At 41.1% G+C, this 17,008-nt stretch overlaps 1 protein-coding gene across 2 annotated transcripts in view; it reads left to right on the forward strand.

Annotated features, from left to right (window-relative positions):
• LOC109892766 (delta-sarcoglycan-like) overlaps positions 1 to 17,008 on the forward strand; it is a 313,752-nt gene that overhangs the window by 213,346 nt on the left and 83,398 nt on the right. Inside the window, exons 1-2 of one of the 2 annotated variants that reach the window (XM_020485531.2) lie at positions 5,516 to 5,867; positions 15,655 to 15,840. In XM_020485531.2, the coding sequence (XP_020341120.1) occupies positions 15,655 to 15,840 (186 nt within the window). In that variant the 5' untranslated portion in view covers positions 5,516 to 5,867. Of the gene's footprint in view, positions 1 to 5,515; positions 5,868 to 15,654; positions 15,841 to 17,008 lie in introns of those variants that run through there. The other variant, XM_020485532.2, reaches the window with a different exon arrangement.

Raw genomic sequence — 17,008 nt, forward strand, 5'->3', positions numbered from 1 at the left:
AAATGGACTGGTCATGGATTTTGATCCCCCCCTACCCTTGTGCCTTCAGAATGTAGACTTGTTTGATATTTCCACAGATTTAAGATTACCAAGCAAGGGTATTTAGCGCTCTCATATTTCACGTCGATCTGATGGCATCACTCCAGATCCTCCAGTGATACATCCACCCCAAGCTTATCCGATATCAGCTTGATTACATATCTGGAAAGGTCTCATTTTTCCTCGTATTCTGGTAGGGACAATATTTTGTCTCAGTTTCTAGCTGGTACAGTACATCTTCTAAGGTTGGTAGCTTTACTTCCAAAAGGTACATTGTGTTGTTTTGTTCGTCCACATGCCCACCCTGTATACATGAAAGACTCTACTTTACTTTCGAGCAAATCTACTTTTTAACAACCGATTTTAACAGTTTGTGTGTTTTGGTGATCATTGAGAGGATTTTAACTATCTTTTCATGGATATCCTTCAGCTCTGCATTGCTCTGATTTGTATCTCCAAGTTCTTTGTTTTTTCCTGTAAGGAAGCCATTTGCCCACAGATTGGTTCACCATTATATATAACTGACCGCTCATTCACTCCCGGTTGCTTGGGGATATATTGATCTATCAATTTTAAAGGATTAATTTCAACTATGCTGTCTGGCTTCAACATATAATCACAGTGTTGACGGTACAAAACAGAGCTACTCCCTCCACATGCGTCCTGTCGGTACAAGCATGCTCCTCCGTCTCCTTACTGGGGATTGAAAGTGATTGACTTTCAATCGCCAGTAATTACACCAGTAAATGAATCAAACTCAGTGAGTGACTAGAACAAACTGCAAAGCCAGAGGGCCTGCGTGGGACCAATGCTGGGGAAGCCTAGCTAGTTAATGTAGTTACAGATGTAGGATCTTCATTTCACCAGTATTGTTGCAGCACAATAATCCTGCAGCAACAGGATTTGAGAGTAATGTTGCATGATTGGTGGATAGGCTATAGAGCCCCACAGTGGAGGTGTCATAATACCCATTAGCGGTCAAACAGAGAAATGGTTCCAATTGTTTTTCCACCATTCATTTTAGAAACACTTAAAATAAGGGCTGTGTTTCGTGTAGTCTTACCCTGGCATGACGTTTTGATAACCGTGTAAATCTCTTTCGGACAACAAGACTTTTATCAATATATTTGTCTCTATTTACTCTCAGATTCAAAAATGCTAATTAGCATCAAAGTAGACATCATACAAAACAAAAAATCCCTGCAAGCTCCTGCACGTCATCTCTAGCTGACATCTTTGCTAACAGGTATTGTGTCCGTTTAAAACTTGTACAAGACAGTTCACAGAATTGTACATTTAAAGAAATGTAGCCAATTTATTCATTACTACATTTAGCTAACATTAGTTAATAGTCAATCCAGAGATTTTTACCTTTGCCTCGATTCGGCAGTCTTATCCATATCATCATGGCATTTGTAGTGCTTTATGATAGCCACATTAGCAGCTAATTAGCATTTCATTTTTGGAGGTAAATACAGGTGAATATATTGATCAGTCACCTTGTCCTAGAGAGATTTATCAAAACATCACATCAGGGTAAGCCTACACGAAACACAGCCCTTATCTTAGGAGTTTCTAAAATCCCCTACGGGAAATGAATGGTGGAAAAATGATTGGAACCATTTCCCTGTTTGTCCACTAGGTTTTATGGGTATTATGACCCATACTGTGGTAGTCTATTAGGTGGCCAACATTAGGTTACATAAACATGCAATAGTTTAATATAAATGTGTGTAAGTCCGGGTTTTCAGTGAATTTATGTACATCACAACGCTGCGCAGGAAAATTCTCAGCAACACAAGAGTGATCAAATTAAGTTCCAACACCTGTAGTTAGCTAGATTAGCTGAAAAAAGAAAGATTGGCTGACATGTACAGTTGAAGTCGGAACTTTACATACACCTTAGCCAACTACATTTAAACTCCGTTTTTTACAATTCCTAACATTTAATCCGAATAAACATTCCCTCTCTTAGGTCAGTTAGGATCACCACTTTATTTTAAGAATGTGAAATGTCAGAATAATTAGTAGAGAGAATTATTTATTTCAGCTTTTATTTCTTTCATCACATTCCCAGTGGGTCAGAAGTTTACATACACTCAATTAGTATTTGGTAGCATTGCCTTTAAATTGTTTAATTTGGGTCAAATGTTTTGGGTAGCCTTCCACAAGCTCCCCAAAATAATTAGAATTTTGGCCCATTTCTCCTGACAGAGCTGTGTAACTGAGTCAGGTTTGTAGGCCTTTTTCAGTCCTGCCCCCAAATTTCCTATAGGATTGAGGTCAGGGCTTTGTGATGGCCACTCCAATACCTTGACTTTGTTGTCCGTAAGCCATTTTACCGCAACTTTGGAAGTATGCTTGGGGTCATTGTCCATTTGGAAGACCCATTTGCAACCAAGCTTTAACTTCCTGACTGACGTCTTGAGATGTTGCTTCAATATATCCACATAATTTGCCTCATGATGCCATCTATATTGTGAAGTGCACCAATCCCTCCTGCAGCAAAGCACCCCCACAACATGATGCTGCCACCCCCGTGCTTCATGGTTGGGATGGTGTTCTTCGGCTTGCAAGCCTCCCTCTTTCTCCTACAAACATAACGATCGTCATTATGGCCAAACAGTTCTATTTTTGTTTCAACCAACCCAGAGGACATTTCTCCAAAAAGTACAATCTTTGTCCCCATGTGCAGTTGCAAACCGTAGTCTGGCTTTTTTATGGTTGTTTTGGAGCAGTGGCTTCTTCCTTGCTGAGCGGCCTTTCATGTTATGTCGATATAAGACTCGTTTTACTGTGGATATAGACACTTTTGTACCTGTTTTCTCCATCATCTTCACAAGATCCTTTGCTGTTGTTCTGGGATTGATTTGCACTTTTCGCACCAAAGTACGTTCATCACTAGGAGACGGAACGCATCTCCTGTGGTATGACGGCTGCATGGTCCCATGGTGTTTATACTTGCATACTATTGTTTGTACAGATGACAGTGGTACCTTCAGGCATTTGAAATTGATCCCATTGATGAAACACACTTGTGGAGGTCTACAATTTTTTTTCTAAGGTCTTGGTTGATTTCTTTTTATTTTCCCATGATGTCAAGCAAAGAGGCACTGAGTTTGAAGGTAGGCCTTGAAATACATCCACAGTTACACCTCCAATTGTCTCAAAATATGTCAATTGGCCTATCAGAAGCTTCTAAAGCCATGACATAATTTTCAGAAATTTTCCAAGCTGTTTAAAGGCACAGTCAACTTAGTGTATGTAAACGTCTGACCCACTGGAATTGTGGTACAGTGAATTATAAGTGAAATATTCTGTCTGTAAACAATTGTTGGAAAAATTACTTGTGTCATGCACAAAGTAGATCCTAACCTACTTGCCAAAACTATAGTTTGTTATCAAGGAAATTGTGGAGTGGTGGAAAAACAAGTTTTAATGACAACCAACTGTAACTATAGGTATTCACTCACATATGATTGTAATAGTCAGCTAATGTTTTGACATTTTCTGTTGGTTTAATAGAGTAGCTCTATGATCAGACGATAATCGAATCCTTTCAATATTGTGATTGAGAGCCCCATAATATCATATTTGATGAATTGTGAAATCATAATCGTGACACAAATAATCAGGGAATTACAGGCCTATATTTCAGAAGTAGAGCAGGTGTTTGGAAGGCAAATAGCGAGAGAGTAGTGAATGTTGGTAGAAGAATGAAAACCGGTATTTATTCATGATGACATCTGTGTCACAATCCATATTTACCAAAGCTCCATGTGTTTGGACCAGCTCTAAATCCTGTTGCTGGAATCTCACTCTAATTGGTTGTTTTCAAACACATGTCAGAATAAAGAAAGAGCCCTGGGAGGATCCGCAGCCAATTCTAGCCCAGATATACACATAACAGGTTGGGGAATTGTCTCCGAGGTGAGATTCACACAACAACACAATAAGACCAGGAGTAAGCAAATGCTTTCCCCTCCTGAAACTCAGACATACTCTTGTTTTGGTGTTCTATCTCTTCTATCCCTGGATCGTTCCACCAATTCGTTGCCTTTTAAGAAGTATAACTTAAAAATAAGGGATTTCACCTCATTTTAACATTCTGTGATAAAAAGCAGATGTTCAACTTAATAAAAAAAAGTTTCCCTAATAAATGAACATAGTTAGTGTCTATTAAGTGCCAAATAATGTAACCAGGTTGATTGTAACAGGGATTGTCAAATTATTCTTAAAAAAGTCATGAATCTCCTTGTGACAGGCTTGTTGTGTCCTACAGGGAGGGGCAATTTTTTATTAAAACATTTCTAGCCTCTCTATCTACAGTATGGGTAACAGGGTTGATATGTTATGCTCGACCCGCTCAGTTTTCCACCAGAAAATTGCCAAAAATAGTACATCCATCTCACCTACTTTTTAATCTATGATTTGACTATTAGATATTCAATGTTTCTTTTGAAAAATATATATTTAAAAAGGAATAGTTTCACCATATTAGAATGAGAGTTCAGCTCACGTAATAGGGTTGACCTTGAAATTAGGGACAGACATAAATTAATCACTAATCACATGATCAATGATAATCTTCTGAAATTATTTTGTCAAAGCAGACAAATAACCAGGTCTTTACAATGAATGTTAAACTTGGAGACATTTTGGAATTAAGTGGGTTAAAATCTTCCTAGAAGTGACACAGGGTTGATGGAGGGATATGGCAAAATGCTCAACTTCAGAACTTTATCAAGCCTATATTCATATAAAACATCTGATTTATTGTATTATCCATGGGGTCTATATTAAAGGGCACTTCATTTAACATAACAGGCTTTTAAAATTTCTACTTAAAATATAAAATGGACGCAAAAGGCACTAATTTCATGGAACACCCCTGTCTTCACAGCTTCCTCTTGGAATCTTTAAATCTTTTGTTAAAACAGGAAAATAGATCTCCCCAGATGTATTCAAACAGCAGGCGACATCCTCATAAGCAAGTCGAAAAGCTGAGGAGTGTTGTCTCTCTTACTGCAGGCCTGTTAGGTATTTCCCTTTCTTAAAAAAATTATAATCAACCAAAGCGGTTGAAGCTCCATATCACCAAACAACAACAATAACAACACCATGCATTCACTGGTGTCCGTGGGCCGTCTTCACTGACCACTTAAAATGCTGAACGGGCTGTGCCTGTTAAACAATGATTACTATTATTCATCTGCTCTGACCACACTGTGGGTATGGCTGGTAGGAGAAAAAAAGAAAGTGCTGTGTAGGAAAAGCTTTGTGGTTATTTCCTCCCTTGCTAGACAGACTGGCAGGCCACAGCATATTAAGTGGAGGAGGGGAATGTATTTTTTCTATTCTTCCAGTCCCTCTTTCACACACACACACATACACACACACACACACCGTCAGAAAGGCTTGTCACAATCCAGGCAGCCTTGCCTCTTTAACTTCCCACATGTGTCTGGGCTTCTAAATCTGTCTGGCGACCATAAGGCTGTAACTCAGCCCTAGCAGCCTTAGCAGAGTGGTGCAGAATCTCTAGTCCCCACGAGTAGCAGAGCAGAGTGGAGTAGAGTAGCCTCCAACGAGACCTCTTGGATAACGGAGTGTGCGTAGTGTCCAGGAAATACCTCACGACTTGGGCAGGGACATGTTATTGGAAAAGCTGACAAGGGGGCTGCCTGGAGTCTGTCATGCAGCTTTTTAAGAGGAGCTCAATCTCCTTTTATCTGCCTGACACACCCTGATTTAGTGAGAGATCACTGAGAGCCCTGAGTGAGAGACAGAGAGAGGGATAGGAGAAGGAGAGCAAGACAGGGGGAGAGGTAAGTTTTTTCCCGCTCAGTTCCTGTCTTTTGTTTTACAGGGACTTTTAAGTTTGCTACTCATAATGTTGATGAGTGATGGAATGGGGAGTAGGCGTGAAGAAGACTGCTCTTTATTTAGAACACTATTGCCTCATTGTTCAGAAGAAACTAAATTAAGTTTGCCCTTCTCTTTTGAAAAGAGTCATTTTAGTTTGTCTCAGTAACTGTTTGTTTTTGCTTCATGTTTTTCCCAGCACTCACTAAAGTCTATTTTAGAACCATTGTTCAGGGAGACCTCTGGACTGAGGCGGGGAATGTATGTGTTTCCAGGAGAAGTTACGGAGGCGGATTGCCCAAACTTTTTCTGAAAAATTCATCGCATAAAGATTTTCAAGGGTGTTGCTCTGTAACTCTCTCCTCACAGCCGCTAGCGATCGTACGCTGGGACTGACTGGCCAACTTCACCATATCAGTCCTGTCGGCATTATTTTGTTTCAATTACTTTGCCCCTATGGGATACATGTTCCTATAAATAAGTAACTTACTGTGGAAATAGTTCAGGCAGCAGGCTTATGGTTGTGGGGGTCCACTGAGAAGAGTTACATACTTTACTACTTTACTACTGACTGTAGTTTCAGCAGTGTAGGAGGGGGTTGTGGCTACTGGTATGTCTATGTGTGTGGGCTGGGTTCGGGGTGGGATTGGCGGTCTTTGAGAGATACCCTTCCCAATATAGTGTTGTGAACAACAGATGCTGTGTGTCCATTGGGACAGTCCTAAACCCTTATATAGCAACGAGGATCCAAGCAGGTGTTGAGTGTTTATTCGCGATGTTGATATTTGCTGTGACCACGTGAGTCAAAGGCAGAGGGGCGGGTGTCAGGAGTAGAAGAGGAGGTGTGATAATTAGCTATTTCCTCATAGGGATAAACACAGCCTGGCAAGCATTAACCTGACATGACAGAGATGGGGACAAATGTTGTGTTATTCATTCTGTATAAAGTTACTGAATAAAATCACCTACAGATCTCACGTGCACAGTATTGCCTTGGTATGCAATCTCAGCTGGGCATTGCAAACTCTATTGTGCATTGTACTGTGCATTCCTGTATTTGTAGTGTGCAAACAAGCCAGATAGGTGTTCTTTCCTCTGTATCAAATGTGTATGTAAATCCTGTGAGAATCAACAGCTCCTTTCCAGTCTGCCCCAGAGACAGCGCTTGTTGAAGATGTCTGAGCTTTTCTCAGAAGGATCTGTGCCAAGGCTCAGTATGTAGCACAGACACACTTCAAAATGAGAGCTCCTTCTCATCTGTTTAACATTTAGCTAGACTGTGTACTGATGTTTTCTCTGCCCACTGGAAATCAGAGAGAGAGAGAGAGAGAGAGGAGAGCAAGAGAGGGAGAGTAGAAAGAGACAGATAGTGAGAGAGAGGAAAAAGTGAAAGAGATTGAAGGGAAGAGTGTAAGAAAGAGGCAGAGATATGCCTCTTGTGATAATGTGTGGATTATACATTTGAATAGTTACCACATGATGCCCAGTGCTTCCCAGTTGAGTTTGGCAAGATGCTACAAAAGTAGTTCCTGTGAAAACTGCTTTCCACATCTCTTTATATTAGTGTTGTTGATATTCTTTATATTCTATTCTTGGGAGATGTTTAAAAATGGGCATATTGAGAGTTAGTTTTATTTTTGTTTAGTTCTGGCAGTTTGATGAGTAACATATATCCTGGCTTGACATTGTGCAAGCAGCTCCTCCATCGGCTGTTTCTTGTCACTCTCCAGATCATTAGGCCTTCATTAGGGTGCACCAACTCACTATAAAATATAATTGGGGCGCAGCAGTCAAATCCAATTGTCCTAAAGAGTCACTCACCCCTCTTGGAATGGGCTCATAAAGTTTTTATGATGAAGGCATTAATTGAGTCATATTGATCACTTCCTTTAATATTAATTCCCTAACTACAACTAGTCACCCGATGCCTTTTAAATAGGTGTCATCTGCCTGCACAGGTTATTTTTTGTCTTTTAAACAATCAATACACAGTTTTACTGACTGCTGTGCTGGTTTTAAAGCAATGCAAAATACTACTGAGTCTCATTCAGATCACTTGAGGTAGAGTGCAGTTATTTTCTTCATATAACACCAAAGCTTTCAGAGGTGTTTCTCTCTGTAAGTGTATGGATACTAAGTATAGTTGCATGTGTTGTCTATGGTGCCTCTCAGTCCTTCTCCCTCCTGACAGTTCCTTCCTGAGTACACGGCAAACAGGGTCAACTCTGGCCTCTCTCTCTTTGTCTACTTTAGTCTGCAAAGTCCTGTTATTGAGCAGAATGACTGACTGGTATAAAAGGTTGTGGTATCAATGTATAGAAACTGTCTCCAGTGTGGGATGGTACTGTGCCTACTAAAGAGCTATAAGTAAAGGATAAGGAGGGAACAATAATATATGCCATTGGGGCGGCAGGTAGACTAGTGGTTAGAGAGTTGGACGTGTAACCGAAAGGTTGCAAGATCGAATCACAGAGCTGACAAGGTAAAAATCTGTCTTTCTGACCCTGAACAAGGCAGTTAACCCACTGTTGCTAGGCCGTCATTGAAAATAAGAATTTGTTCTTAACTGACTTGCCTAGTTAAGTAAAAGAAAACAATTTATCAAACACTTTTATTCAAAGCGACTTACATTCATGCGTGTATACATTTTGGCTGGCCCCAGGAATCAAACCCACAACCCTGGCGGTGTAAGCGCCATCCTCTACCAACTGAGCCATACAGGACAACCATGCCCTTCTCAAATAAGGGTTTCATGTCCCACATTTGGCCTGCAATAATCTATCGCATTGTGCAATTTTGCAAAGTGTAATAACAGCCTGTTATGTATACAAAGCATGACCTGCATGCAGACTGTACCATCATCTGTATATTCTTTAAATATGACAGCCGACCTGGGTGGAAGTATTTGTTTTAAACATTAAGTTTAGGCACTCATTCCAAATGGTTAAGGTAAGGGTTAACGTTTGGGATAGGGTTAAAATAAAAATAAATAAAAAACAGTGTCCCCAACTGGGAACGAACACGCAACCTTCTGATTCATCATCCCCATCCACAATGTGCTAGCAAAACCCAAGCATACTTGATGGTAATAGCACTCACTGTTGCCCCTAGTGGCCGATTTTGAAGGCATTTCCAGACATCCTCAGGACATGGATAGACGTCCAATTTCACCTGGCTACAGTATACTATAAAATGCTATACTACACATGATCAAGAGATACTACAGTATACTAAACAATTCTAAAGTAAGCAATATATTATCAAGGATACAGTGGGTAGTATAGTATCCTCCAGTGTAATACAAAATTGTATAGTAAGTATTACACATAATCAAGAGATTCTACAGTGTGGAATATAGTACTCTACAGTGTACTAAGTTTACTACAAAATGCTATAGTAAGTACTATAATATTCTATAGTAAACTGCATTATTTTTTCATGTGGGTTGCTTGGAAAATGTTTTAGGTTTTTATCAGGGTGCTCCTGAAAAGCATTGGGATTGTGTTTTGTCTAATTCTACTGTAAGCACTATGTAAATGCACACAGGGAAAGGGAGCAATACTTGGCTCTCTGAAGAACATTTTGTGATTTTAGTGGTGAGAGAACTAGTATGCCATCTGGTTAAAGACAGCTTTCAGCTCCTGGTGTTTCATATTCTCTGGCTCCATGCTAACCGTTTCATGTAAGAGATGGGCATGAAACAACAGTGGGTATCTATAGCTATTTATAGATAGCTGATAGTTGTTTTTCTATATTTTTCATAACATTTTCATTTCATGTACTGTTTTTGCATGGCATGTACTGTGTATAATTTTGATTATAAGCTGAAATGTCAGTATACCGTCTCCTGCAACATGTGTGAATGTCACAATATTAATGAGCAACAGACTCATTTCAATACAGTTTCCACATCATAGCCCTGCTCCAGAGACTCTTCTTGGATGCAATTGTAGTACACTGTTTACACCTCAGTGGCTGTGACCTGTTATTAAAAAAACTGCCACAGTGCTTATGACAATCTAAGGATTAAGGTTTTAACCTCTCACAGTATAGAGAGCAAGCGAGAGAAAAGATTCCAGCGCAGAGAAATGCAATTTGCCATCACTGTCTTTTCCCAAGGGAGGGAGGCGATAGGAGGCGAGGGGTGTTGTGCGCTTGACTCCCTCTGACCTGTCACCACATTATAGGCTGATCTGTGGGAGGGTTTCTCTGCTCCATCTTTCTCTCTCTGCTCCTTTTCTCTCGCTCTCTCTCTCTTTTCCCATGTCTTAATCACAGTGGGGCGCTGCTCCTCTCAACCCCTAGCCCATGTAATTCCCCCCAAACATTTTTTTAAGTAGTGTCAGTTTAAAGCAGATTGAAATAGTTTGGCTGAGATCTACTCTGCTCTGCTTGTGGTCGCTCAGATATGCAGCGAGATCTACAGTAAATCAAATAATATTATGGCAATTGTAGGGCTTTTTAACTTTGGTGACCTAAAAATCAATACATGAAGAGAAGTACATTTGGCCTGTACTGCAACAGCATTGATGTTTCTTCCCAAACTGGTCTCAGAGCATTTTGTATGATTCTGTAAGTAAATCCGAGATGCCCATTTTTTATTATTTTTTTTATTTCACCTTTATTTAACCAGGTAGGCTAGTTGAGAACAAGTTCTCATTTACAACTGCGACGTCTGAGGGTGCCCTTGTTTACAGATTTAGGGTTGTACCTGGTGGGATCCTGATTGAAGACAGAGGAGGTGTATTTGGAGGGCCAGTTGGTCAGGATAACGTCTATGAGGATGCCCTTTTTTACAGATTTAAGGTTGTACCTGGTGGGTTCCTTGATGATTTGTGTGAGATTGAGGGCATCTAGCTTAGATTGTAGGACTGCTTGGGTGTTAAGCATATCCCAGTTTAGGTCACCTAACAGAACAAACTCTGTAGCTAGATGGGGGGCGATCAATTCACAAATGGTGTCCAGGGCACAGCTGGGAGCTGAGGGGGGTCGGTAGCAGGTGGCAACAGTGAGAGACTTATTTCTGGAAAGATACATTTTTTAAATTAGATGTTCGAACTGTTTGGGTATGGACCTGGAAAGTATGACATTACTTTGCAGGCTATCTCTGCAGTAGACTGCAACTCCTCCCCCTTTGGCAGTTCTATCTTGACGGAAAATGTTACAGTTGGGTACGGAAATCTCCAAATTTTTGGTGGCCTTCCTAAGCCAGGATTCAGACACAGCGAGGACATCAGGGTTGGAAGAGTGTGCTAAAGCAGTGAGTAAAATAAACTTAGGGAGGAGGCTTCTGATATTCACATGCATGAAACCAAGGCTTTTTCAATCACAGAAGTCAACAAATGAGGGTGCCTGGAGACATGCAGGGCCTGGGTTTACTTCCACATCACCCGCGGAACAGAGGAGGAGTAGAATGAGGGTGCGGCTAAATGCCATCAAAACTGGTCGCCTAGAGCGTTGGGGACAAAGAATAAAAGGAGCAGATTTCTGGGCGTCGTAGAATATATTCAGGGCATAATGCACAGACAGGGGTAAGGTGGGGTGTGGGTACAGCGGAGGTAAGCCCAGGCACTGGGTGATGATAGGTGATGATGGGTGAGGTCACCGTATGTGTGGGAGGTGGGACAAAGGAGGTATCAGAGGTATGAAGAGTGGAACTAGGGGGTCCATTGTAAACTAAAACAATGATAACCAACCTGAACAACAGTATACAAGGCATATTGACATTTGAGAGAGACATACTGTACAGCAAGGCATAAAGTAATCACAGGTGTTGATTGGGAGAGATAGATAAAACAACAGGTGAGACAACAACAGCTAATCAGCTAACACAACAACAGCAGGTAAAATGGCGATGAGTAGGCAGAGAGAGTCGGATTAACTACACACAGGGCCTGAGTTCGTGGCTGGGGCCCACAGATAAAAAATAAATAAACAGAATGGAGTACCGTGATTAATGGACAGTCCAGTAGGCATCAGCTATGTAGCCAAGTGATCATAGTGTCCAGGGGGCAGCAGTAGATGGAACAGGGGAGCCCCACTATGCTAGCGACACGGCCTTTAAAGTTAGTAGCGTCTGCTCCGACGGAGGCCGGTTGAAGGCACAGCGGATGGAGTATTCGTCGGCAGACCAGTCGTGGTGGTGCGGCGGGGCGCCGTGTCGACAGAGAATCCAAGCCAGATGGCGAAAGAGGTATTGTGGAATTTAGTTTGCCAGCCGGCAGATGTGCCTGGCTCATGGCTAACTGGTGCTAGCTTCGTGGCAGTGGCGTTAGCCACTATATCCAATCGGTAGTAGCGGTGATCTGGTGCCAAGGTCCAGAGTTTACAGCAAGGATCCGGTAGAGTTTTGGGCTTTAGCCGTGTATGAGTGGGGTTCGGGTGAACAGCTGAGTAGGCCGGGAGGTGGGCCTCAGGGAATAGCTTCGGTACTAGGTGCCACGGTGATTGAAAGCTAGCTGTGAGCTAGCTAGCGGCGAGCTGTGAGCTAGCTAGCTAGCTGCAAGCTAGCTGTGAAGATCAGAAGTAGTGGTCCAGGGATTACGACAAGAATCCGGCGTTGTTGTGGAGAGACAGTCCGATATTGGTAGACAAGCGATATTGGTAGACAGGCGAGTATTATCCAGGCTAAAAACAGGGCTGGTATCTGTGCAGAAGGTAAAAGCCGCTAGCAGTGGCTAACAATTACTAAATAGCTTGTAGCTAATTCACTGGTTAGCTTCTAGAGATTCTTGAATGTGTTCTAAAATTGAAAATAATAGCGATTCTGTATCACATTGGGTGAGGCAGGTTACCGGAAGGTATAATCGAATAAAAAATCGAGAAGAGATTGAAAATAAATTGAAATATATATATACAAAAAATACGAAAAAATACAAAAGTACACGAGAGGACAAAACAAACACGTCTTCCCTGCTACGCCATCTTTGAATTTAGTATGATATGTTAAGTTTTGTATGGTATGTATTCATTTGTGGATGTCTAACACCCATTTTGTATGATATGTTACGAATTACAATTCGTATTATATGTCACAAATTTGCAAAACATACATCAAATTCTAGTTAGGTTGCTAATGTTAGCTAGCTCGCTAACGTTAGCTAGGCTGGAGGTTAAGGATAGGGTTAAGTTTAGGTTAGGGGAAGGGTTAGCTAAATGGATTAGGTTTAGGTGAAGGGTTAGTTAACATGTTAAGTCAGAGCAAAGTAGCTACAAAGTAGTAAGTAGCTGAAAAGTTGCTAATTAGCTAAAATGCTAAAGTTGTTCATGATGAGATTCAGAAGTTTAACCTTTGGGTTGCTAGGTGTTCGCGTTATTAGGCCCAGGTGCCTGCCCTCACTACCCTCCTTTCCTTTTTGCCTTAAGCAATCATTTGTCTTATCTAACCATACCAAATGTAACATATCATGGATGTCGTACAGAATTATACGAAATTCTCTGAGACCAGGTTGTTCTTCCTTCTTAAATCAAGTTGAACTTGAGTCTTTGAATCCACTGGTATTGCACCCTCTGTTCTTGAACATGAATACAGATTTTTTTAGGTTTGATCTTCAGAACGATTAAATTCAGTACATGGGCCCTGAGATAATCAGAACATCATTAGACAATGATGTTCAGAGGTATCTTATCTAATTATATTGGAGGGCATTCTAAGCCAAAAAAAAGCCAGGGAGGGACACACTTGCCAAGTTTCCTTAATCAGGTTTGTAAGCTTTTTGACAAGCAAGGAGTGGCCATTTTGAAAAGCTGGCTCTCCTAATGTATGTATAAGAGACGATGAACACAGAGCATGTTGAGCTCTTAAAGTATTCATTGTGCCCTGCAGACAGCAATGGTTAATGAAGGTCTTCATGGGCTTCAGACCAGCATTAGTTAATTAATTCTGTTGATTGTGTAGCTGGAGCTCAGTTACTTATGACTCATTGAGAGAACACTTTGTTAGATTTGGAGCAGACTCAACACTCCTTAAGTTGTTGACTGTGATTATATGACCTTTAAAATCGATATAAATTAGCCATACTTAGCTACTTTATGTAAAGTGGAACAGTGTTTCCGTGGAATAAGACAAGGCAAAGAATATGGCGAAGATAGATGTTAGAAATCTTGTGTGGTGAAAATGAAGATTAGGACTGCTTGTGAATGTTAATTAGTTAAAAGGGGCATATGGCACAATATTTTCTTCCCATAATTGTGCATATATAATACACTCCCCCTTAAATTTGGACAGAATGTAAAACTGGGGAAGAAGTTGACAGATTCTGGTAACCGATCCACATATTGTTTATAAAACAGCGTAGTGGAGAGATGCCCAGTGATTTTGCAAGAGAGAAGAACCAACAACATTCAGCAATGCTTGGATTACCTCTAATCGGAAACAGACTTTGTTTTGTGCCACTGTGCTTTCTTTAGGCTCCTAATAACAGAACAGAGTCCCGTTGGACAGTAGCGATATAGTCAGAGGAAGCTCTCATAGGGCAGTGCTCTGGTGGGCCTCCAAATGTCCATGTATTTTTCCTGGAGCATCAGTTTTTCCTTCTGTGCACCAGTCCCTTTATGGGTGTAAAATACCATGATTTAAACTGTAAGCTGCCTAAATTTTTCCAATCATTCTGTATGTGGGAGTTCTTCCCCATCTGGAATGTGTGGTGAGAGATGACGCTGTTGACTCTGTGTATGAGTTGACTCTGTGCTAACTCAGTGTGTAATACGACATGAGGTTTATGTGGCTGATGTACAGAAAGATGACACTCCAGGGGGTCACACAAAGTTATGATTTATCGATGGCCTCCAACAGGGTTATGGTTAATACTACAAAAGTGATGTTTTACAGAAATACAGTACTGCTGTGTGTAGATCCTGTCTCTCACTGTCTGTTTGTTTCTGTACTGTGTATTGTGTACACACCACCTGGGGATGCTTACAACTGTATCCACATTCATTTTTGTTATATCACCAGCCCACCTGGTGAGAGTCACTGAAAGGAACCCTCTACCTCCTATTGTAGATTGTGTGTTGCTCTTGTGTAGTGCACTGGGGGTCCCCAGCCCTAGTTCTAGAGATCTACAGTGTCTGCAAGCCTTGGTTCGAGCCAGTACTAACACCCCATATTCAATTAATCAAGCTCTTAGTCTGTGTATGTACAGTTCTACTCTAAACTCAAAGTTTACTTTGGAAAATGTAAGATTGATGCCAATCTGGAGATGTGCAATAAGTGGTAAACAAAACTTAATTGAATGTAATTGAGTATTTGGTCCTGTTTGAAATGCAACAGTAAAATCACATTTTTTGCTGACTGGCTTTAGAGTTTTCACAGGGGCTGTCTTGTGTCATTTGTTTCAGTTTGCGGTGAATGTGTGTGGTTGTCAAATGTGATTGGCTTTGGTGTCGGAGCCAGCCACTCCTAGCATTGTAGACAATAAATTATATTTTGTAAAGAGTTATAAGGCTATAATTATGGTGCTTGAAGTGAACAATGTCTTCTCCCACTTTACAGGCAGACAATTAGAATCATCATTAATGGACACTATCAGCACATCAATGGTGCAGAGAGAGAGTAATGGAGATATAGAAAGCTTATGGGACAATGAGTTAGGAATCAAACTAACTAAATTGTATTTTATTGTGCTCAAACTCAATGGCTGACTATGGCTTCAACAGTAGGGCCAGAATGTACGCTTTTGGTGTGATAGTTTCAGAATACATCTTCTTTACTTTCAGGAAGTCACTTATCCTCTTCTTCTTCTCTTGCAGATGACCCAAGAACAGTGCACTCATAGGAACAATGTCCAGAGCTCAGAGAAACCACATGTGTACAAGGTGGGGATTTATGGCTGGCGGAAACGTTGCCTTTACTTCTTCGTGCTCCTGTTAATGATCCTGATCCTGGTCAACCTTGCTTTAACCATCTGGATACTAAAGGTCATGAACTTCACCATTGTAAGTCCTCCTCCTTACCTGCTTTTTACTTGGGATTTGCTTTTATGACTGTGCTCTAAGGGAATTGATTATTGTATTTGCTTAGAAGTGTACTGGAATAATAGGGTTTTTCTCCATGGGGGGCTATAATGACAGGCCAGTAATTACAAGCTGTGGCGTTTTAGCCCGCCGCCTTAATTTTCCCTCACAGTGGTCGATCTGCTACGGTGTTAGTCCACGTAGCTAACTCCATGCTAGCGGTCTCTCTCCTCCACTCCTCTCTCCTCCCCTCCTCGCCTTCTCTTTCTCCCTTCCTTCCCTGCATGTTGTTAGTTTCCGAGTACCCCACTGTTCTTTTCTTCTCTACCTGAGAGAGTTCAGTTGAGGGCATGTTTAGTATTCAAGTGCAGCCGCCTCAAGGTGCCCGTCTGGAACCAATGACACTGTCACTTCCTGCACAGTAGAGAGGTGACATCAGCACAGGATAGGGGTGATATCAGCAAAGGAGAGTGGTGACACCAGGGCCATACCCTACATTAGATTACACATGTGTACCATTCACCTCAATGCCATGTCATACAGTACTTAGCACTAGACTGTAGAGTTTGACATACATTTCCACTGTGTTTCTCTGAATATCTGGAGTGTTAGTCTGGAGCTCAAACCCTTTGGGCCATGTCGTTTGAGGCTGCTTTTTGCTAGATAATCCTCAGCGATGAGTCAGACACTCAAAGCAAGGCAGTTAACACACTGTTCCAAGGCCATCATTGAAAATAAGAATTTGTTCTTAACTGACTAGTTAAATAAAGGTAAAATAAAAAAAAAATACTCAAAGCAATTTGGATGTCTGGTGTGTCCGACTGCATAGTATCTTCTAGACGCTGAGTGGCTATATTAAGGGTCCTAACCTTTATCCAAATAGATCCAAGTGGGATGTGATATCATGGTGAAAGTGATCCAGCTAAATGCCTGCATAAATAAACCTTAGATTTTACCATCATCCTTGTAGGGAAGAAACTATAGCCCCTTTAAAAGCTTCAAACATGGAAGATCAAATATCTATCTTAATTTTTGCCGAAGCTACATTAGTTCTACAGCCTAGGAAACAGTCCACTGTCCCCCGGATAACCCCTAGAAAGGTGTTGCTGTCTCATGTTCCTTAGATGGCCTCAAGGACATAGATTGTATG

Source organism: Oncorhynchus kisutch, linkage group LG6 (assembly GCF_002021735.2).
Source record: "Oncorhynchus kisutch isolate 150728-3 linkage group LG6, Okis_V2, whole genome shotgun sequence".
In the NCBI taxonomy this organism is placed as follows: Eukaryota; Metazoa; Chordata; class Actinopteri; order Salmoniformes; family Salmonidae; genus Oncorhynchus; species Oncorhynchus kisutch.